The 23489-nt window shown below is 41.3% G+C and overlaps 2 protein-coding genes across 2 annotated transcripts in view; both read right to left on the reverse strand.

Moving 5' to 3' along the window:
- COLQ (collagen like tail subunit of asymmetric acetylcholinesterase) overlaps positions 1-2588 on the reverse strand; it is an 87350-nt gene extending 84762 nt beyond the window's left edge. The window contains 3 exon segments of the mRNA XM_060247708.1: positions 1090-1282; positions 1284-1460; positions 2580-2588. Coding sequence (XP_060103691.1) covers positions 1090-1282; positions 1284-1460; positions 2580-2588 — 379 coding nt within the window.
- A 4597-nt stretch (positions 2589-7185) lies between these two features.
- The window catches only part of HACL1 (2-hydroxyacyl-CoA lyase 1), a 30967-nt gene continuing 14663 nt past the window's right edge, over positions 7186-23489 (reverse strand). Inside the window, exons 4-17 of the mRNA XM_060248724.1 lie at positions 23024-23104; positions 21806-21878; positions 19271-19348; positions 18736-18830; positions 17645-17757; positions 16735-16870; positions 14317-14422; positions 13161-13244; positions 12808-12909; positions 12455-12609; positions 11804-11962; positions 11564-11671; positions 9498-9684; positions 7186-9193 (exon numbers count right to left, since the gene is read on the reverse strand). Coding sequence (XP_060104707.1) covers positions 9161-9193; positions 9498-9684; positions 11564-11671; positions 11804-11962; positions 12455-12609; positions 12808-12909; positions 13161-13244; positions 14317-14422; positions 16735-16870; positions 17645-17757; positions 18736-18830; positions 19271-19348; positions 21806-21878; positions 23024-23104 — 1510 coding nt within the window. The 3' untranslated portion in view covers positions 7186-9160. The remainder of the gene's footprint in view (positions 9194-9497; positions 9685-11563; positions 11672-11803; positions 11963-12454; positions 12610-12807; positions 12910-13160; positions 13245-14316; positions 14423-16734; positions 16871-17644; positions 17758-18735; positions 18831-19270; positions 19349-21805; positions 21879-23023; positions 23105-23489) is intronic.

Raw genomic sequence — 23489 nt, forward strand, 5'->3', positions numbered from 1 at the left:
TTTGCTTTGAATTGATCAGAGAGAACCACACATCACTGTCCGACAGTACTTTTTTTCACAGTGCAAGGACAAGATTACATAGATGTATCAGACATTTCCAGATTCTTAATGTTCTAGTCAGTGAATTTTACTGCAATTTTAAAATTCTCTGAATTTAAAGGCAACAAATATTAAAGGAATTATACAGAAAATTAGCAATGTCTTTAAAATAATAATAAAAAACTTTTCACAATGGTGACATCCTAGTAGGCTTTTAAAAAGATTTCTGCAGAATCCTTGATTGTTGTTTCTGTTAACATTCAAAGGTCTGTTCGTCTGTCTGATACTGCTCTAGAGTCCCCTTTAGAACCTTAGCACTTTTATGTTCCACACTGATGTGATATCCAGTTAGGATGAAGGTGCAAAATCTGAACTGAGACAACCTCAAAATATTTTAGGATTGCTTGAACCAGTGTACAGTGAAAAAGAAACAAGAATTAGAAGCAACACCCACCTACTGCTTGTCTCCTGTCTACTACACATAGCTGGAAGAAAAGTTGTTGAGAAATTGGATTCCCTGCATTCAAACAATGTATGGGCTTTGTCTTGTGATTATCAAGATTTTTCCCATATCTTTGCTACGAAAGTCATCTGAGAATTTGTTCGTATTGTTGGCACAGCCAGAAGATGTTTACTCTGCCTAACATCCAGTTCAAGTCCAGCAGGATGGGACAAGGTCACAAGCATATTAATAGAAACGGATATACATTGTGATGCACTTATTTTTAAACCCATGCAAAGCAAAAACATTTAGTTCTCAAAGCAAATGTTTGGTCCTAAAAGCTAGATTTTACATGCATTTACTGAGAATCTAGTCCACTTCTGTTCAATAGATTTAAGTTTATATTCAGTTGGGGAGGGGAGCATAAGTAAAAGCAGAATTTGAAAAAGAAACTTTATTTGCCAATTGGTTCTTATAATTCTGCAATTGTAATGATAGTTCATAGACATTTGCAATCAAAAGCATTAGTTGTTTCCAAATCCAGCAAAAAGAGCAGGAGAATTTAAGAAAACTAAAGCCCATGCAAGTGACCAGTTTATGTCCTTTACCTGCAGAGATGGAGAAGACACTGTCAACAAAAGAGGTCTGAGACAGAGCAAAACAGAAAAGGAGCTGCAGATAAAATCCCAATGCTGTGAGACTGAGGCTGAGCATGCTTGCTGCAAGCTGGACAATTCCAATGTGCAGGGTGCCGATCTGCCTTTAGGATCTCTTGTCTGCCTGCCTGCCCGCCTGGTCCCCCCCCCTTCAATCTCTCACTCCCTGGTATGTTTGTCTGTGCATGGTGCTCGCCCTATCTCTCGCTCTGTGCTTTGGAGAGAAGGAATGCCAACCATTTCCCATTAAATCTTCTCCTTACACTAGACAGTGCTATATTTAGCTCAAGCAGTGGATCAGATGCTCCCACCACAAATACCAGCTATTAAAACAGAAGGGGGGGGGGATAATGAAAAGAGGGAGACGACAATTTAAACTGAACTGTGAACCACATCTCTGAATGATAGGCAGTCACAGAGATCACCTGATTCACTAATTAATAATTTTCTCAACTAATAGTTACCCCTTTGGGATATGATTACAGCAACCTCACATTTCGACACACTGATTCTCATTTAGGTAGCTCCTCTCGGGTTTCTGTGGTGCTTAACAAGCTAATACAAGAGTATTACTATGTACTAAATATGCACTGCACATTAGCAAGGTCAGGAGGAAAACGAGAGCACACAGACACAGGAAAAATAGTTCACCGTGTAGTTCAAGACTGGATGTAGGCAATTCCCCTGAAGCACTGCAGCCCATTTTGCTTGGCACGCAGGGGCAGAGCACCATCCAAGCATCAGATGCCCTGGTGACAGATACAGCTTATGATCCTCATTGGCTCCCAGGCCTGCTCAGCCGTCAGTTGAGTCCATGGTGGATCCATAATAGACTGGGAGCACTGCTTGGATTGGGCTTGAACCAAGCATTGCCTGGTCAAGGACAAACCCACCCTGGGGTTGCCAAACTCAAGGTGGTGGCTGGAGATCTCCCACTATTTCAACTGATCTCCAGGTGACAGAGATCAGTTCACCTGGAGAAAATGGCTACTTTGTAAGGTGTACTCTGAGGCATTATGCCTTGTTGAAGTCCCTTCCCTCCTCAGGCTTTACTCCAAAAATCTCCAGGTATTTTCCAACCTGGAGGTGGCAACCATTCCCCCTCCCAATTTGCTGGCACACCAACATCTTCACAGATGCAGCAATTTTTTTTTGCCACTTCCCTGAAAACGTTATCCAGCTCTGCTCCAGCAGTTTAATATCTTTTTTTGAAAGGAAGGAAGTTAGGAAGGAAGGAAGAAAGAAAAGAAAGAAGGAAAAGTAGCTATACAACTTTCCAGGAATTATTGGGGGAGAAGAAAGGGTTATTTGGGATTCAATTTTTATGTTTAAAATGGTGGTGTTTTTGAGATTTGTAAGTCATCTTGGGACAGAAGAAAAGGCAGGATATAAGTATTTGAGTGTAATGTGTGTTTTGTGCAATCAAATTGCATTCATCTTACGGTTACCATATGAATTAATGACCTCCAAATCATCCTATTGTTAACAGCCTTGCTCAGGTCTTGCAAACTGAACATCATGTCTTCCTTCATTAAGTTAATTCATCTCACGTTGGGTCTTCTTTTCTTAACTACCTTCCTAGCATTATTGTCTTTTCCAGAGAGACTTGCCTTCTTATTATGTGATTCTAAAGAGCCAATAACCAATCCCAGTTCCCCAAGCTGAACATGGCCAGGCACATGACTCAATTAAGTGAGGAAGGCCAGGCCAGGGGCTGGGACCCAGGCAGATAAAGCTGACAATAGTTGAGAAAAAGGCTGGGAGCCAGGCAGCAGCAGGGAGGGTAGTGATCAGAAGGCAAGGCTGAGCCCATATTTGGGGAAGGCCAGGACAGGAGAAGCTATAAGGCAGCACTGAGCAGCCAGGAGAAGGAACAGGTTAGGGAGACAGGTAGTAAGGGGAAGAGGCAGGAAAGGCTTTCCCCTTTTTTGCAATCTCTCGGGTAGAACAGGTAAACAGGCCGCCCTGAGCCCGCCTTTTGGTGGGGGAGGGCGGGATATAAAAATAAAATTTATTATTATTATTATTATTAAAAGGAAACGGGATGCAGGCTAGGTGGGGTGGGGGCCAGGGAATCCCATGAAAATGAAGGCACCACGCCTAACAAGGCAGAAACAAGACTGAACTCAGAGCAGAGAGAGGGCCAGCCAGCCAGTCAGGGGAAATAAGAGGACCTGGATAGCAGAACCCTTTCTCCTTCCCAGTTATGAGGTCAGTGGGCCAGACAGACACCTTCTTTAGTGGCAGGATAATGGAAGGCTGGAAGCAGGTCTCAAGGTGGGGGAGCCTTACAATGACCAAAGTACAATAGCCTCAGCTTAGTCATTTTAGCTTTTAAAGAGAATTCAGATATAATTTGATTTGGGGTTGGTTTTTTTGGCAATCCCTGGAATCCGCAAAACTCTTCTCCATTACCACATTTCAAACTAATTAATTTTCTTGCTGCCAGCTCTCTTCATTGCCCAACCTTCACATTTATACATAGTAATGAGGAATATCATATGTGTGTGCTCTGAAGCATCCCCCAGAATCCTCAGCACTCCACTTGGTTTTCATAAGGAAATGGTTTCTCACCTGATAAAAACATAGAAGCACCAGATGTGAAGCCTGGGAGATACATACACCCCGGGGCAGGGGGGGTTTGGTAGAAAAAGCCCAGCAGGAATGCATTTGCATATTAAGCCACACACCCCTGATGACACTGTTGTTTCACATAGGGCTTTTTGTAGAAAAAGCCCAGCAGGAATTCATTTACATATTAGGCCACACCCCCTGAGACCAAGCCAGCCAGAACTAAAATAAAGCCCTACATACACCATACACATTCCTCAGCTGTACAGAGGAATGTTCCTGCATTGACTGGCAGGAAATGGAAGAGTCCCCCAGGTCACAGCCAAACACTCCGCAGCAACTGTACATCTCAGAAGACTGGCAATTCTTGAGGGGAGCCTTTTGCCATTATTAGTCGTCACAGAGGAACCCCTGACATGCTTCCAAGGAACAGTAGAGTTTCTTCAAAAACACTTTTCAAAAACATTTATTCTTGGTCTCTGTGTGGAAAGTGAAAAGAATATTTAACAAATGCACCACTGTACAGTTTGGCTGATGAAAACCAGGGCCCCTCCACTGCTCGTCCTTTAAAGAGAAAATATAAGACAGATAACCATCTTTCCTTTGTCTTTTTTTCCTTTAAAGAGCTATGAAGATAAGCAACATAGATATATATACTGTATATATGTACTTTTCCCTTTTAGACGGTTAACAACAGTCCTGTTCAGTTAAAGAAACCATGTGGAGCTCCTCTTCCACTCTACATCCAAATCAGTGCCATGTCTGCCTATAGTAGACAGCCAAGTGTGATGTAGTGGTTAGAGTGTCAGACTAGGATTTGGGAACCCCAAGTTCAAATCCTCACTCTGCCATGGAGGCTCGCTGGATGATCTTGAACCAGGCGGTCTCTCTCTCTCTCTCTCGTAGCCAAACCCACCTCACAGACTTCTTGATGTAAGGATAAAACAGATGAGAGGAGAACCAGCTATGCTAGTCTTAGTTCCTTGAAGGACGAGCAGGATAAATGTGTACTAAACAAAACAAATAATCCAATTTTTAAGGAAATCCACTATCTCCATCGTGTCTAGTTTGATTTTAAGAGGGAGGCAAATACCACAAGCTAAGGCGATGTCTGTGAAAGCCTGGAACACCCATTTCTAAATTATTGTTGTCTATTTTTGGTTCTTCAGATAAGTAAATTATATCTGTTAACTTCATTTATAACCAGTGGGGGCCCAAAATGACTTACATCACTCTCTTCTCCTCCAGTTTACCTTAACAACCCCATGAGGTAAACTAGGCTCAGAATGTGTGACTGGCCCAAGATCCCCCAGCAATACTACAAGGCAGAGAGAGGATCTGAACCAAGCTCTCTAGTTTAGAACAGCTCCCCCCCTCCCCATGCCTGGTCTGTTAAAATTCAACACATGGCAGGAGAGGTTGTGGGGGTTTTGCTTTTTGAGGCCAGAGGTAGTACAATTGCACTAGGTATATTGAACAACCTTGGCACCTGTAGTTAAATTTATTAAACTGCTGATTCTGGCTAAGGACTAGCCCCAATTCAATTTTTAAAAGGACTGTTTCCTGGCTCTCTACTTTTTGAAAAGGTGAATGCAGCTAATAAGCATGAAATCAACAATTTCCACCCCCCCTTCCCTCTGAAAGAACTCTATGTTCTTTAAAGGATAAATCCAGCCAGCATATCTGCACTGCAGAGAAGTAAGGCATCTTGAATAGAGCTGCACTGTGTGAGCCCAGTGAGGATGAGACAGGGCTAATCTACCCACTTAAGAACAATTTAGATCTGCAACATAAGCTGAGTAGGGGGAAAAACTGAACTCATTTAATTAATGTGGGCATTAGCAGGGGCAAAACAATATAATTCTCTTTACAGAATTTGCTGAATTCTGTACCAGTTACAGAGCAGGGCAGTAGCTCTGCCAGTTGCTGCACCTCCTACATCCTTAGTACTGAGATGATGCCATGTGCCTGGTTCCATGTGACACCTGATGGCCTTATAATTTATTATTTAGGCCTACTGTTGTGCTACTTGCTTTCTTAGGGTTTCTTCCCACAATACCTTAGGCCCAGTTTTGACCCAGTTCTTTTAACCGTGTCTTCTCAGAACCATCCAAGATTAATCTTATCTATCCTCCCATTGTTATTTGACATGTTATCTTCTATTTGCATTGAAAAACCCTGACCTCCAATCTAGCCTCATCTGGCTAAAAGCATTTGTACAATGGCCAAAATCCAATATACTGACTTCTTGTATTGAATTTCATGGTTCATGCATCTCACTGTGTAGGATTACAGTCATTATATATTCAGCATACATTTTAAAGAACAGTGTTATTAAAAACATGTACATTTCATGAAGCTCCAGAGGGATTGAAACTTTCTATATCATGTACCATGGGCAGATTTCCATATTACAGAATGCATGGGTTGGGTACCTGTGTAACAGTTACATGCAAGTTCCTCAATTCTCATGCACACTTTGCCCAATTCAGACTGTAGCTCCATAGAATCATAAGAGTTGGAAAGGACCTCCAGGGTCTTCTAGTCCAACCCTCTGCACAGTGCAGTACCTCCCCGTCTTCCTTCTCATGATCTTCTTACGTTCACAAAATCAGCATTGCTGTCAAATGGCCATCTAGCCTCCATTTGAAAACCTCCAAAGAACGGGAGCTCACCAGCTGAGGAAGCCTGTTTCACTGAGGAACCACTCTGTCAGAAAATTCTTCCTAATGTTTAGTCGAAAACCCTTTTGATTTAATTTCAACCCAGTGGTTCTAGTCTGATTTTCTGAGGCAACAAAAAACAACTCTGCACCATCCTCTATATGACACATACTTGAAGATGGTGATCATATTGCCTTTCAGCCACCTCATCTCCAGGCGAAACACACCCACCTCCTTCAACCTTTCCTCATAGGACTTAGTCTCCAGACCCCTCACCATCTTCGTTGCCCTCCTCTGGACATGTTCCATCTTGTCTATATCCTTAAATTGTGGTGCCCAAAACAGTTTCAAGGCTAAAACAATGTTACAAAAAATCAACCCCTTCATTAAAAGCCTGGGTGAACAGAAACTTTTTAGTCTGGCACCTAAAAGAAAGCAACATAGGCACCAAGTAACCTCAAGGGCATTCCACAAATGAGGTGGTGCTACTGAAAGAGTCCTGTCTCTGGTTGCCATCTACCTCACTTCTGAAGGAACAGAAGCAGTCAATAGGGAAGAGATGCTCTGCTTATGGCCTTCTTAGAAGCACTTGGCTGGCCACTATTGAAATTTGGCTAGTTGCTACAATACAGCAGAGCTCTTCTTTTGTCCTTAGTTCCACCATAAATATCTGCAGTGTTGCGTAGTGGTTAGGATACTGGACATTGCCATAAAGTTCACTGAGCAAAATGTTGTTGTAATACTAAAGCAGGGAAGGGAGAGCTGTATATACCACTCTGAGCTCCTTGGAAGAAATACAGGCAGGATAAAAATGTGTTAGATAAGTGTACTGGAGTTTAATTGTACACTGTTTTTTTCATTAGAAGATACTGTTTACATGCATAAAACTGAGCATGTCCCACAAAACAGCTGGGTGTAATAACTGAATCAAACAGCTCCTATTCCTGCATTCAGTAAAAGGTACAATAAACTCCATGATTTAAAAGTCGTTATTTCATCACAGAATCATAGAATAAAAGAGTTGGAAGGGACCTCTAGGGTTATCTAGTCAAATGCAAATACTTTCTTGCTCTATTACTTTTTGCTCTATTAGCATCTTATTTGTTTGTAGATTTTTTTGCAGCTTCATTGGTAATTAACATTTTGTCTCCCCAATTTGTATTCAGAAAAAAGTAGCTTTGCTCAGTACACAGTATCAAAGAGAAAAAGAATCATGAATAAAGGGTGCCCTCTGGTGAATATAAATGGCAGTGAGCACAATTTTCTTTAAAAAATGAACAGTATCTAAATTTTTGGAAAGAGAATTTCAGAAATACATGGGACTTGTTTAGCAGATTCCTAGGATTATAACTCATTGTACTTTTCTGCCCAAGTGTAAATATGACAAAGATTCATATATTCAAAGGTTGGTTTCTACTGTTGGTAGGTTTCTTCTATTCTGAAAACTTTTGAATTTATTTGCTGACTTATAAGAAAGCACTGCAACACCATGATTTAATACCAGATCACAGAAAGTATGAAATATAGAATGTTGTGGGGGGAAAGAAATCAATGCTTATCAAATGCTAAAACTGATGTCTCATATCTATAAACTACATTTAAGCTATGGAAGTCTGATTTGTTTCAAAGTGTGAAGGAGCCAAGCAACATTATCCCCTCCATACTCAACACACCCCAACAGTACTTAGTTGTGTGTTTAAAAAGGGCAAAACTCAACCAATATTACACAAAACAAACTGGTAAGCAAAGCATCAGAACACACATTTAAGAACCAGTTACCCCCTTAACAGAGCAGGTTGCTTCTCCATATATTCTCTACTCATATTATGTAAGACTGTGGCCTACAAGGAAAAAAGGTTACAGACTTATATTAACTATGGGTTCCAATATATACCTGTATCAAAGCCAGCAGAAGTGCACAATATTTAACAACACTGGTAGGGTTTGTTACAGCTCAGTCTTAAGTTTTTTTAGAACTCCACAATTTTACTTCTAGCTTTTATATTTTGGTCCGTTTTATAAGGCAACATCATGCGGCTATGTTTCCATTGCAGCACCATGAGTGTTTGCTAATCTCTATTAGGGGTATGCAATTTTTTTAAATTGGTATTTTTCAGTTCGGGTCTATTGGACCCCCCAAAATTTCAGTATTTCCAAAAAATCCTGGATCCCAATAACAGCATGGTATTGGGATATGGTATTTTTCAGAAATCCCAAATTTTTCCAAGTCCAATAGACCCAATAAGAGAAATACCAGTTAGAATGGCTTCTCCGGCAGCATGGTTTAAGGATCGGGAAGCTGAAATATACCCCCAAAATACTGATAAGGTATTTTTTGGGTATATTTTCAGCTTGGGTAGACCCGAATGCACACTCCTAGTCTCCATGCTGTCTTCTAGCAGACAGACAGAGACATGTCACGTGCAGCTACCACAAAGCTATACAAGCATTCTCTTACCAGGAAAAGATATAAAATTCAGCACTACAGCAACTTAGTTTTAAGAGCTGGGACAAAAGACCCCATGGATGATGCTGTGACAGCATGATTGGTTACGGCAGCAATAAGGAAGGGAGCTGGGTACAATTTGCCCCTCATTTGCTTGTCCCTGAGAGTGATAAAATTGACAGCCACGTCGCCAGTCCTTGGCCAGTGAAGACTGGGCAAATACATAAGGATCTTGCAATCCATATAAACAACTGTAGAGTGCAGCTGTAGTGTGGTTTCAAGTCCAAAACACTAAGTTTACACAGACGGTTTTGCTTAGGATGTCCAGACCTTGCATCTTCTACTATAGGTTGGATCGTGTCAGCCAATGAAAATCCTGGGGGTGGAGGGAGACACAAAACCCACACTCAGTCTCTAAGAATACACTTTTATTCATGCACACATAAACAAAATATTATTGGAAATATAATTAATGAAGACTGTTGAAACTAAACATTGTCTGGGACAGCTACTCTGCATTGGCATTTGAAAGTGCAAATTGCAACCTACATCAGCGATGCTGAATCCGTACCTGAAATATTGTAAGACTAACAACTGCTATCCAGACATGTATGGCCATTAATGCAAGAAGTGGCTTTTTACTCACACTTCAGGCCGAGAAAGAAATTGGACAGACTTACTTGCTGCTTCCTGTCTGACTGTGGGTCAATCATTATGTTGATGAGGGAAGGGGTGCCCTTTTCCACCAGGCTCTTTTTCAAGGCTGCTTGTAGTTCCGCTGGAGTTTGGACGAAGTACCCTTTACCACCAAAGGCAGATGCTACCTGCTCATAATGAGCATTTGGCAACAGACATACCGGAGGGGCACTGAAATGAAGCAAACAGAGGTTTGGTTTGCAGAAGCAGCACGGAGAAGAGAGTACACCTAGACATCGTAAAAAGATTATGCTGTTGACTTGCTAACTATTGTGTCCAACAAGAGGTACTGCCCTCTTCCAGAGTTCCTTGGAGGAAAGATCAGGGCCCATTCAATTACCATCTTTTTGTCACTTCAGTCTAAGTTTCATCCAAATACAAGAAATCTACTAGTGGCAAAATAAATTAATAAGGGGCTTCCAGTTCTGGAGTCAGAGGGCCAAAACTAGACTTTATGCACAAAAGATTTGTGGTTTAAACTTCTGTGGTTCAGACACCTGAGTATATGTGTACCCCCCTTGTCAGTTGCAGCTTCAGAAAGCATTTTAAATTGTGAAAGTGTAATGGGAAGAAAGGATTAAACACTATCTTTGTTGGTGATTCTTCACAAATCTTCAAAGCAGGCACTTCTTGCTGCACTTCAGCCCCCTTTTAGCACAGATCTTGCATGTCTTGACTATTTTGGCCCAGTCTTTCCCCCAAACCTGGTGAACTCCTTGCCCTGGTCAGGCCTGGAGGTATTACATCAACCTATTTCCAGCACTGCCTCATACTTTCTTGGGGTTATCCTCTCCAAGAGTTAACAGTTCAAGATCTTCTAACATTTATCCATAGAGATAGGAATGAGATCCACTCTTAATAGACTGCCTTGTGTCCACAGAAAATATGCTCAGGGATATTGCTGCCATATTTATTCAGTGTAAAGCGGAATATTTCAATATTTGCAATCTATATTAACATGTGAACTAGATACAATGGAAAGCCATCAAATTAGCTCTTGCATTACAGTCTACGACAGGAATCTCCAACCTTTTTGAGCCTGCAGGAACCCCCAGAATTCTGACATGGGGTGGTGGGCTCGTCCATGAAATGGCTGCTGGACAAGGCAGAGCCAACCACAAAATGTCAAGGAGGGACATCACCCATAACAGTAATTTCTTCAACATTTCAGACATAAACTCAGTTTAACAGGAGCCTTATAAAATGAACATACTGCATAAAAATATTTTCTTGCATATACAGAGCTTGTCTGCAGTCATATAGTGAAGATCCTTATGCTGTGGCAGCAGCTGCCGCTAAAGCAACAGTTTAAAAAAATCGTCCCAACCAATTAGGTCAACAATGGCCAGGAAGAAGCCCTGCTGGGCAAAGGCCCACCTGGGCCCAGGTACTTTCTAACAACACTTGGAAAGAGCAGGAAAAGTGTCAGTGGGCACCATAGCACCTATGGAACCACACTGTGGACCCCCTGGCCTATGAGAAAAGTAAGAGTGTTGTGGAAGTTTTGTTATATGTTTCAAGCTTGCTACATCCAAAAAGTCTCTCTTTTTTTGAATTTTTAAATTTTATTTCAACCATCAAACATGCAAAGCATAACCCTAACCAATCTATAATGAGCAAAAAATAATACAAGCAAGGAAGAAACCAGAAACAGAGCTGTCATTGGAACAAGGATATGAATATAAACAGCAACAGGAACATAAAGAATGATAATTTCATATACCCTTATAAATCAATAAAACATAAAAGTTTTGAAATTGTACAGGCACTTTACAATGTTCTTGGCTGGAATTTTCAGTATAATCAAAGAAATGAAACCATCATTCCATGAAGTTGTTTTTATATAATGGAACTTCTTGTTGAATAATTTGGGAAGCCAGTTTGTCTATAGTTAAAACATCCCAAATTTTTAGGAACCACTGAGACTGAGTGAATTTTGTTGAGTTCTTCCAATGTGAAGCTATCAGAAGTTTGGCTGCCGTTATAAGCATACAGGCCAAATCTTTGCAAAAAGTCTAAAGCTGACTCAGTGCAGCACAGAACTACCCACCGTGTAGCAGGTTCTCCAAGCTCCAGTATCTCCTTCCAGCTACCTGAATCCAAGCCACTATATATTCCATTGTTGTTGACTATGATTATAATGATGGGCAAGTTATACCTGCAGTTATTCACAACAAAAAGCAAAGAATCATTTCAAGTTTTGCAACTTCCAACACTTCATGCAGCAGCTCTACTTGCTATCAGGTATGACATAATATTTTTAAGAACTGAAGTGGCTTCAAGATTTTACCTGCATATAGTCTCCACCTCCATGCCAGAGAATCCAAAGGCACTGTCTCCTTCTATGCAGACCACTCGCCTCTCTGGATTATGGTCTTTGGTAACCATGGCAGCTGCTATGGCAAAACCCAGCCCAACTCCCATAGTCCCAAAGGTGCCAGCATCAAGCCTACAAGAGAGGAGGGAATACGACTTCACTTTGGAAAAGGCAGCGGCCATTTTGTTTAGGTTCAACCATAAAGAGCAAAACAGATTTAACATATAATAATTCTTTAGCTTCCAGAAACTGGACAGAAGTGTTTGGATTGATACATTAAAATGTTCTCTTCAAGCTGATTAAAGCCTGAAAGGGGGAGGGGGGGGGAATAAGCACTTAAACAGAAGGCATCTTTCAACAGTGCTTCAATCAATAAATGCAAGTGTCCAGTACATTGGATTAATTAGCAATCCTCATCCCCCAAGAATGCCAGATAAAGCTTTCATGCTTGTTTTATATTTGGAGATGGGAGGAGGGGAAGAAAACTAAAGATGAACCCAGTTACTATACCAGTTTATCAAACTTTGTTGACAACACTTAAATATTATTCACTGGGCTTTTCGGGGGCGGGGCACAAGAGGAACCCAGACACAACATTGAAAACAGAACAAAGCCAATAATTACCTGTGGCGAGGATAGTAGTTTGGAAGCATTGTGCGCCCAATGTCCATTGTATTTGCTCCCTCACTGACCAAAACGCAGTCCTTCGGCAAAAGTTCCCTGATGTGGTGGTATACTGTATAGTAATTCATGAGCGGCTGCTTTTGCTTAGCGAGTGCCTTGTTTCAAGAACAAATACATTAACACCTGTTACTTCAACAGGTCCCATAAGAAATAAGTACTGTAAAAGCATGACAATGACACCCACTGATGTATGCAGAAAAACAGGCTTGAGACACTGAATGGAATCCAAATAAATTTCCAGCTGCATTCATTGTTTTTTTGAACAAATACAGATATACCATCAGACCCAATACCTTGGAAGTCTCCTCATTGCTTTTCATTTTTGCCTGCAGCTCTGACCACCACTCTGTACCAGAAGGGTATTTCCAAAGCTTTCTGTTCAGGTGTTCTAAAAGCTGGAAGCATAGAGATAATTTTACTAGCCTCTCTCTCCCTTGAAGTGATGTTGCTCAGAACATGCAAGTGTTTCCCTAATTCAGTACTGTAAAACCTAGGGGGGCTGTTAGCATTCATTAAACAGCACAAAATATCTGTGTGCTTTGCCAACAGAGACAAACTTACAATCTAATAGGGGGAAAACGGCCATGTCTTAAGCAAAACCCTCCAGAAAGAGGAAGGAATCTACATAAGAAGATGTTTGAGTTACCTGCTCAGTCACTGCTCTTATGTCGCCCAGTAAGGCTGCTGCAGGTCTCACATTATTTCCTAGTTCTTCTGCACAAAGGTCTACCTATTGTGTAAAAGAAAAGAAGTGGTTTGCATACAAGAACAGCAGCCCAAATACAGTGAACAGCAAAGGAAATCACAATATAGAAGGCTGGATTCTTCCACTTCATGCTGTCAGCATCTATTTGTTTCTTCAGCACACAGTGCCATTTGATGACGCAAAATGAATGGTCTTCCATCATCAGAAGGGACCTTCTGCCAGAGGACCACATGGACACCAACAAAATATACTGCTTTCTTCAACGTATTTCACTCTTACAACTAAGGATTTACCTTCCATTCAACAGCACAAAGTTCGTTACAGAGGGATCAGGGAACTCTGGCAGCATATTTGTAAGTTCCCCTCTTCACAGGCTACTATGGGTAAGACTTACAGGTCTGGTGTGAGATCATCTATGTTGAAAGCGACAATGTAGAAGCTTTCAGAATGGTAAAAATTAGATTTATATCTGCTCTTTTTCCAAAGTGCTCAGAAACACATACATGGTCTCTGTTGTTCAGGTTCAATAACTAAACCACTTCTCCACTCTAGTTTCCTGGATCAGGGGCTGAGGGCAATATCTATCATCTCTTAGTGAACCTCAGCATTCAGGAGTCAGAGCAAAGGCTAGTTTGTCCCCTCTTCGATCTTTTAAGAATTGTTGTGCTGATAACCAGCATATTGAACTAGGAATGGAGCATCATGAGAGCAATCCCAGATTACCCCTGGTTTCCCTGAGTTACCTTGGACTAGTTACTGTTTTCTAATCTGACCTACCATAGGTAAGGGCAAGACTTCTTTTGAACAGGAACGCACAGTTCCAACTGACTTGACGTTAGGGGGTACAGCCTAATATGCAAATGAGTTCCTGCTGGGCTTTTTCTACAAAAAGCCCTGGGTAAGGGTGAAATGACAGGAAGACCAGGACCTCCTCTGCTCCTTGGAGGAAGGGTGGAATAAAACTGTAGCAACCAATGAAATAACACAAAAATAATTTTTTTGCTAATGAAGTCATAGACACATCTGTTGCTCAAGGTTATACCACACATTTCTGAATCCTCAGTGTCATTCAGTTTGAATTACATTCCATCAATACCTGGATAATTTTTACATCTGGTCGAAATCTTGGTGGAAGCCCAAAATGTAGAATCCAGTTCAGCCGGGCACCAAGCAATATTATTGCATCAGCAGACTGCAAGGCCCTAATGGTTTTTAAAAAAGCAAGGAACACAATTGGGTTGGATGATCCAGAAGGTGCTCTTCCATGAATGAAAGAGCACCTCTGGAACCAACCCTTATTTTCAACATCAGTGTTAAAACTGTGCTCTTTTTACCCAGGGTGAGTGAAATTTGGTATGGGAAAGTGGCTAGCTACTCATATTACTTTAGCTGTAGTCCCACCTTGCATTCAGCCACTGCTTTTGGAGAGCCTGACTGTTACAATTCTAGACCAGACACCAGTGAGAAGCAGAGCTAACAAGGGGACTTCCCATGTGATACACCTATCCAGAGCAGTATCAGCAATATGTATGTTACCAAAATATGTGGGAGTCCAGCCAAGGTGAAACATTAACCATGATCTTGCGTAAAACTCAGCATAAAAACACCTCAATTTCTACAGAAAGTAAACTAAAGGCTGCATTTGAGTGCTGAAGTGAAGACTGTTCCAAGTGTTACTGCCCTAGTATTCCAGGAGCACCACAGGCTCATCAGTCCCCATTTTTGCCTTGTTTTTAAAAATTGTAATCCCTTTGGTTTAAAGATGTTTTCCTATCTTCATAGGCCATATTGGGTGTCAATATTGGTAAAAAAGGTGGAACAGCTGCAGGGCAAGTGAACAAGGCCTCTTGCCCTGTGGCTTTTAGCCAGAGGCCCAGCTATTGTCACACTATAATTAGATGAAACTTCATCAGTAAAAGAGAAGAAGAGATACACGTCTTCTGTATCTGGAACCCATGGAGAGGCAGTTAACTGATGAAGGGACGGGGCCAGCAGAGAAGAGAGGAGGAGGGCTGGTATATGGATTGGGAGGCAGCTGGGCTGTCTTGTGCATGCTGCTCTGTGAGGAAAAGACCTTATAATCTTGGAAGTTAGCAAGAAGCAAAGGGAAATATGGGTGCTGATGATGTTGCCACACATCTGAATAGTTTCAGAGCCGGGAGGCAGTGTTGGGGCGAGTGGAGGATGGTGACCTCCCTTCTCCCCTCACCTGTTCTCAGCCTGTGGGGAAGAAGGAGTCACAGGAGGACAAAAAGCACCCCCTGGACGTTTTGGAAACAACCTCTTCACCAGACCTTCCCTCAGCCCCACCATTTCTGTGGGAAATACAGGAGGGATGAGAACTGGGGGAGGGGTGATCTGAGAGACTGGTTTAGCCCTCCCCTCCTCCAGAAACACGACCCTGTTATCTGGGTCACCCAGGGCCAGTCACTCACCCTGGCCCATCTCACAGGGTTGGTGGTAGTGGTGGGGATGGAGTTGTGGAGTGCCTCCTTGAGATCCTCAGAGGAAGGATTCTCAGCTGCTGAGGCTGGGTATATGGGAGACTTGAAAGGATGAAGACTCCTCTCCTAAAAGTACTATATATACAAAATTAGCTAATTTGTATGGAAGTGTAAGATACCCACCTTTTATGGCATGCCTTGGAAAAATCTCAGCTTGCATATAGTTAAATACATTTACTGGAGCTATTGTGGGTCCCCCAGTAAATCAATTGCTTCAACTGCTAGGAATCAACTGCTTTTGTTTGTATCTTGAGTAAAAAATAATATTGTTAATTGAGTTTCCTGTGTCCTTTATAAAGTTTTTATCTCCGGTATCTGGCATGACATTTTATGGAGTCCATGGCCCTGCCCAACAAAGTAACTTTGTAACATGAACTGTCATAACAAATGAGTTCAATGCACCTGCTCTAGAAGTTAGCCCTGGATGATTTCCCTCAAAATTCTTACCAGGAGCTAGGCAAAGCAAGAATATGCTGATGCAACAGTCACTCTGTTGGCTGCCCATCAGCTACTGGATTCAATTCAAGGTACTGGCCATCATATATAAAGCCCTTTATGGCCTCAGACCCTCATTTTGCAGGATCGCCTCTCCTCCATCACAACAGCTTGGGTCTCTGCAGTGGCCCCTACCTTGGGGAGATTCTGGCATTCCACAAACTATGTAAAATGGAACTGTTCAAGAAGACATTTTTATATAAATGATAGTGCTATATTTTAACAGAACGGTTCAGAAAATATTTCAAGGATGGGAATGGGTCTGTGGACTTTACTACTGTATAGGGTATGTGTTAGCTGTTGCTGTATGCATTATCATGTTCTCAGTGCACTGAGAACATGATACAATTTGCTGCTTGTTTAACATGTCATGTTTTCTGCATTCCCAGACCCATTATTTTGCTTATTATGTGCCTTATCCAACAACACTGACTTACACTGTGCAAGCTGCCTTGAGTCTCAATGAGAAAGTGGGCTGTAAATAAATAAATTCATAAAGCACCTTAAGTATTTACCTGGATCTGGCAGCAGCTACGCAGTATGGATGGCTGTCAGGAACAACTCCCTTCCCCATTGGAGTAGGTAAAAAGGGAAGCCCACACTGGTCCACCAACTTTCGGATGCTGTCTTCAGCACGTGCATATGCAGCACCTAAGGAAAAAAACCACATCACCACCAAAAAAAGATAGTTTCAATAACCATGAATTCCATTCCAACATTATCATCATCACAGTCTATTAGTCTCAAGACCAGGATAAAATGTAAACATAGTATACAGAAATAGTGATCTAAATTTAAGAACTTTTAAAATGCAAATCCCGCAGTCTAAGAATTAATGCACAAAACTCAGCAACTGAAAGTGTAATCTCTGAATTCTTATCTGATAAGAACCAATAGAGTCTTGCTTTGTCTGTATTAATATAACCAGGAGTCCTATCAAACAAGCCACTCTGGCAGGTGCCTAGAATGACTGTCACTCTGCTCCCTCCATTAAAGTTCCAAGGAAATGACTGTATAAATCTTACATTGCAAGAGTCCACCTTATACTTTTACTTAACGTGAGGCGTATAAAAAGCAATCATAGCCAGAAAAAACCCAGACTGATAGACAAGTAAGATTGACATTTAAAAAAAAAATACCTCAAATTTAACTAAATACGCTGTAGGGTCCAAGCAGGGTTCTGCCACTCCCCAGCATACCTATTTACATTTTACTTTACAATTTAAAAATCCAAACTTGGGCAAAGTTTTTTTTTAAAAAATCACTATATTCTTTTCAGACAGCCCCAAACATTTCTGAAGCAGGTTTTAGCTCCAAACTTCAGAAAGAACCTGACTTTGAGAATAATATAGACACGACAATGGGGAAAAACCCCATTCTCATCACTATCTTTTATAGTCAGTTACAAAGTTCAAAGAGGACTACCTTTCCCAATAATGAGGAGTGGTTTTCTGGAACATGCAATATATGAAGCTGCCTTTGAAACAGCCGACTCTTCAGCTAAGCTGATGGGAGGTGCTGGACAGCATTCTACATACCTGGAATGTAGAATTAAATACTTATGCTCTTCAAAAAGGAAGGAGGATAAGCAATGTAATAAAATAATTACTTGCTTTTTTAAAAAAAAAGAGAGAGAGAGAGAAAAGGCAAATTTAATTTGAGTATTACTTCAGGTCATTATAGCGAGCCAAAAAATGCTCTATCAACATACACATTCCACACTTCTAAAACCAAAGCAAAAAACAAAACAAGCCCCAGAAGACTCTAAAATGTGATCAGCATCCAGGAGAAACTAGTTATTTCATATATACCTGTGTTCCAATGACTTCAAAATGATTTTCCAGTATTTTCTTGCTTCATTTTGACAGAAGGAAAACAATATGTTTTCTCACTATTCTTCATCCAGAAATACACAGCTGGAAAACTTTTAGAGGGGGGCATGGGAGGGTTTTGCATATGCTGCAAGTCAACTTCCCTTCCCAGTAGAGGCTCGTACCCACCTTACTAAAAGCTGCACAGGAAAGTCTGGAATGTTCCTGTGGTGCAGTTAGAAGGAGAAATCCAGAAAGCCCCAATCTACACATGAAAATGCCTAAGCATGTGTACAAAGTTGTGGGGTCCCATTTCTTGAGTAAGAATTTTGAAACATGCATCTCAAACATGCACACACACAACACAAACCATTTACCTAAAAACTACACACTTTGTCTTTGTAAAAAAACGCTAAGGATATTCAAATCCATAATGTGAAATGTTTCATTTTAGTAACGGGTTGGATCCTATGAACCCTTTCCATTAGCCCTCTGGACAAACACCTCCCAGGTGGTAATGACTGAATCCCAGGCAAATCATGCTGAGGAAGCCCTTAAGTATCTTTTTATGAAGAATATTTTGTTTTGTTAAATACTTAATGGGCCCATGTTTCTCTTTATTAGCTCTACCATCAAACACAGTAAAAATCTGGAACATGAACTTCAGATTCCATGACACCACCCATAGTAATAATTTGCACTCACCTGACAGTGCTCTTATTCACCTGTAGATTCACAAAATCTCCGGGTATGTCAACATAACAGGCACCTGGACGACCATAGATACTATTTCTGACAGCCTATGTTAATTGGAAAGAAAGACAAAAAGTGCACTACAGTAATTGAACTCTGCTGTTTCTGAAATCTGACAGACATGTAATGAAAAAGTACTGTGTTCTATCTGTGGCATTTTCAGCCTGTTGGAAGGTATTTCTGCCAGTGGAACAGGACTCACTTGCCCCAATTCCACTGCAGCCTGAAGAACTCACCAAAATACTGCTCCTGGGGGACAGAGGATCTGAAGGAACAGCATAGGGAGTGAATGGGTGTACAACATTAAGGGAAAAGTGGTAAAAATGCCCCCTTTTTCATTAGCAGAAACTTACTACTAGATCTGACCCATTATTTAGCTGTTTGCAGAACAGAACTACCACTAGATTTCACTAGAAACCTGGAGTAATGACAGTGGCTTTTTACAACTATGCTACTAGCTGACTGCCTTCTCAAAACTGTTTCATACCTTCTCAATAACAGCAGGAATAGCTTCTAGACTGCTTGGTCTAGCAGAAAATTTGCTGTATAACCTACAAGCTTCAACCTAGAACCAAGGAAGCAAACCAAACATAAAACAACATTTATTGTCATTTTTAAAGTATCATAAAGCAACTTACAAAAACATTTCATATAATTCTTCTATGGTCATTTGCAACTTTCAATAAAAAGAAATATTCCTATAAGACATTATTCCTTAGGCCAATAAAAGATTGGTTTTTAGAATGTATCCAATCATTTCTTTCATATTATAGCAGTGTATTAAGATGCCTGCCTCTATGCAAACTTTTAAGTTCTGTACTAGAATCTAGTAATCATTACCAATACAAACCAAAGAATGAAAAGATAAACAAGGACTTATTTCTAACTATACAATTCTACATACTCCAGTTTAAGCTCACTGCAGGACAGGATGCTGTATAGGAGCACACTGTAAGACATGCCAGTCACCAGTTTCTAAAGGACAATTCATGTGGTAATTGCAAGAACATCTACCCAAGGCTTTTTTTCTGGAAAACACATGGGTGCCCCTCATGAACTTTTAAACATTTTTTTTTGACAATTTTGTTTCCATGAAGAGGTTCCAGAACTCCGTTCCACTTCATTTCCCTAGAAAAAAGCCCTGCATCTATCTATATTCACCATTTATTTAGCTAGCCATGTATTCATAGGTAAATGTATCATCTAAAGCAGCAGCTCCCAACCTTTTTGGCACCAGGGACCGGTTTCATGGAAGACAATTTTTCCACGGACTGGTGGTGGTGCTGGGGTTTTTGCCACTCCAAGCTGCCCCTTCCCCGTCCCTGCCCCCCTCCATGGTGAAGGTCACTTTCCCACTGCTCCTTCTACCCATTTGGGACCCAGGCAGATTAAAGAAGTGGTGCTTTGGAGCAAGGCTGTGCTGCCTTTTTCATCTGCCTGGGTCCTGACCACACAGAAGGGGTGATGGTGCTGCTTCTGGCCCATTCTGAGGCTGCCTCCCCTGAAAAGGGGTGGTGCAGCACCTCTGCCTTGCTCCGCAGCCTGGTTACTAACAGGCCATGGACTGGTCCCGGCCCGCAGCCTGGGGGTCGGGGACCCCTGATCTAAAGTATATAGGGAAACAACAACAACAACAACAATTTTTATTTGTATCCCGCCCTCCCCGCCGGGGCAGGCTCAGGGTGGCTAACAGCATAATTTCATACATTGGTCATACAAATATTAAATAAAACTACATTGACAGTTTAATTAAAATTCTGATTAAAATTCTAAAATTAATAAAATATACTAGTGCTATGATTACATTTACGATGGCGAGTTCTTTAACAGTTTCCCTCTTAATCAGTGAAGGCCAATCGGAAGAGGGTAGTCTTGCAGGCCCTGCGGAACTGTTCACGGTCCCGCAGGGCCCACGTTTCCTCTGGAAGTTGGTTCCATAGGCGTGGAGCCATAGTAGAGAAAGCTCGGTTGCGGGTGCTTTGCAACTTCACTTCTTTCGGCCCAGGAATGTTCAGCAGGTTTTTCCCGGCTGACCTCAGTGCTCTCTGGGGTTCATATGGGGAGAGACAGTCCCTAAGATAGGCAGGTCCTCGGCCATATAGGGCTTTAAAGGTAATAACCAGCACTTTGTAACGAATCCGGTATACAACTGGCAGCCAGTGCAGTTCGCGTAGCCCAGGCTGTATGTGCCCCCACATTGGGAGCCCCAACAGCAATCTAGCCGCCGCGTTCTGCACTAGCTGCAGCTTCCGGATTCGGTACAGAGGCAGCCCCATGTAGAGGGCATTACAGTAGTCTAGTCTTGAGGTAATACTGATCTACCTTACAAGGCTGTTTTAAATATTACAATAAGCTAATAGATAGAAGCATTCTGAGCAATGAAAAAGCAATATATAATAAATGATACATCATCATCAACAATATGAAGCCACATAAAGCCATATTCAGTGACTGACAACAATTAAAGCGCTTATTTCTCCAAGCCTCACTAAACTCAAGTTTATAATATCAGGGTTACCCTTCCATGGCCGTGATTAAACAGAACCCCCATGCAAAACAAGAGGGGGACCACCAGCTATTGGGGGCAGTAGCTACAGCATGACAGTGAACAGCTCTACAAGAAGGTTGTTGTAGACCAGACTTTTAAGAAAAGGTTCTTCTAAAATTGAGTCAGCTCCTCAGTAACCTGGTTGCCTTAGAACAGATTCCCTCTCTTCTGATCAAATCACATTGGGCTATTTGACTCTTCTTTGAGGTTTTCTACCATAGATAAACTGACACAAAAAAGATTATTGAGAAAATGTCAAAGGCTTATTTGTAAAAGTTTTGCTACTTTGGCCAAGCCCCTCTTTGTTAGGACAGGCTAGTTACTATTTTTGAGACAGGGTTGGCTGCACATCTACAGATATGCAAGTATAAGGACATCAAAGTGCCAATGGGAAGACCACATCCAAATTTTAAAAAACGTATCTTACAGTATTTACAAGGTACTTTGATGGAAAAAGTAAAAGTGCACACACACCTGTGGAAATTCTTGGAACGCTCCCATTGTTTCCTGATTTCTATCAGAGGAACCTCCAATGACAATCAAAGGCCTGAAACCACAGACATTATTTCTTTAAAACACAAGCCTGCACATAGACCCAATACATATTTGCACTGACCCTGAAAGGACAGTGCATGGATGGAAGCAAACAGTATAGCTTGGAGTAAAGTCCCCTTGCTTCTAGTAAGAAGGAATACACATGGAGAGATCCGTGCTGATCGTCTACATTGGTCAGCATAGTCAGCTTTAGAGCACTCATTCCACCCTTGGAGAGAGGGGGGCTGAACCCAAAGACATCGACTGGTCCAGACAAAACTTATGACATCACCCAATTGTGCAGTGGCTTCAACTACCCACTGACATTCTGAGGCTCACCAAGTGCTTAATGATTTTATCCCCACAATTTTCCAGCGATTTTGCAGGAATAGAAATGACACAGTTCTTATAAAAGTGTAATGAGCCATTTTGTTCACTCTTCGCTATTATTTAGCAGTCATACTTTAAATTAAAATTGGTATCCACAAAAAGAAAAAAAATTAGAGGGGCTTTGCCTTCCTCTTTAAGACAGAGACAAATCTAGATCATATGATAACTACCAAGCAAGAATTTTATCATGTCTTTGACAGGCCCCAGATTCAAAGGATAATGGGAGTGCTATCAGTGACTTGTCAAAATGAAGTTATGGTGTGATTACACTCAGGACTATTTTTGTAGAAAAAGTCCAGCAGGAACTCATTTGCATATTAGGCCACATCTCCTGACATCACCATTGTTTCATATAGGTTTTCTGTAGAAAAAGCCCAGCAGGAACTCATTTGCATAGTAGACCACACCCCTGATGCCAAGCCAGCCAGAACTGCATTCCTGTGTGTTCCTGCTCAAAAAAAGTCCTGATTACGCTGATTAAACGAAAAAGCTGAGGCTGGCAATATGTTTCCAGTTGTGCAGAGTTCTTTCGCTGCACAGTAATTAACAGTGAGAAATCCCTGAAGACTTTGGATTAACTACATGTTATTTGTATTCTACCTACCCCAAAGGGCCTCCTTTCTAAACAGGAAGAATCTGGAAACAGATACTTGAAAAGTAAAACAAAACACTTTGCTCTCTTCATCTGGTTATGACTACACACTAAAGAAGCACAGCATCTTATAGTACTTAATACTGAGAATCACTGAGGGGAAAAAAGCATATTACCAGCAATTCATGTTTGCATTTGCCATTCCAGCTAGAGCATGTACAAGACCCGGGCCAGAAACAACAAGGCATACACCAGGCCTAGAGGGGGAAAAGTGTATAAAAGCACACATGAACAAACTCATATATGCAAATACATCATGTAGAGACACGGCTATGCAGTGTTACATAAACAGGATTACTCTGAAAAAATTCATAACCTGAATCTCTTCCTACAGTAAAGAATATCCCACTGTACCCAGAAACTCATGTGATGCAACTCGGAGTCAACACACCAGTTTCCTGCTATGATCTCCATGGGTGACGGGGACTTAACTGGGTTCTATCAATGGCCAAGTCCATGTATACCCTTCCATTTTAGTTGGTAAGGCTGCTTCACAACAGACACAAAAACTACATGTTTCATCTGTGAATACCACAATGACTGAAGGAGAGACACAAGCAGCTGGATATATGACAAATCTCC

This window comes from Heteronotia binoei, chromosome 10 (genome assembly GCF_032191835.1).
Source record: "Heteronotia binoei isolate CCM8104 ecotype False Entrance Well chromosome 10, APGP_CSIRO_Hbin_v1, whole genome shotgun sequence".
Lineage (NCBI taxonomy): Eukaryota > Metazoa > Chordata > Lepidosauria > Squamata > Gekkonidae > Heteronotia > Heteronotia binoei.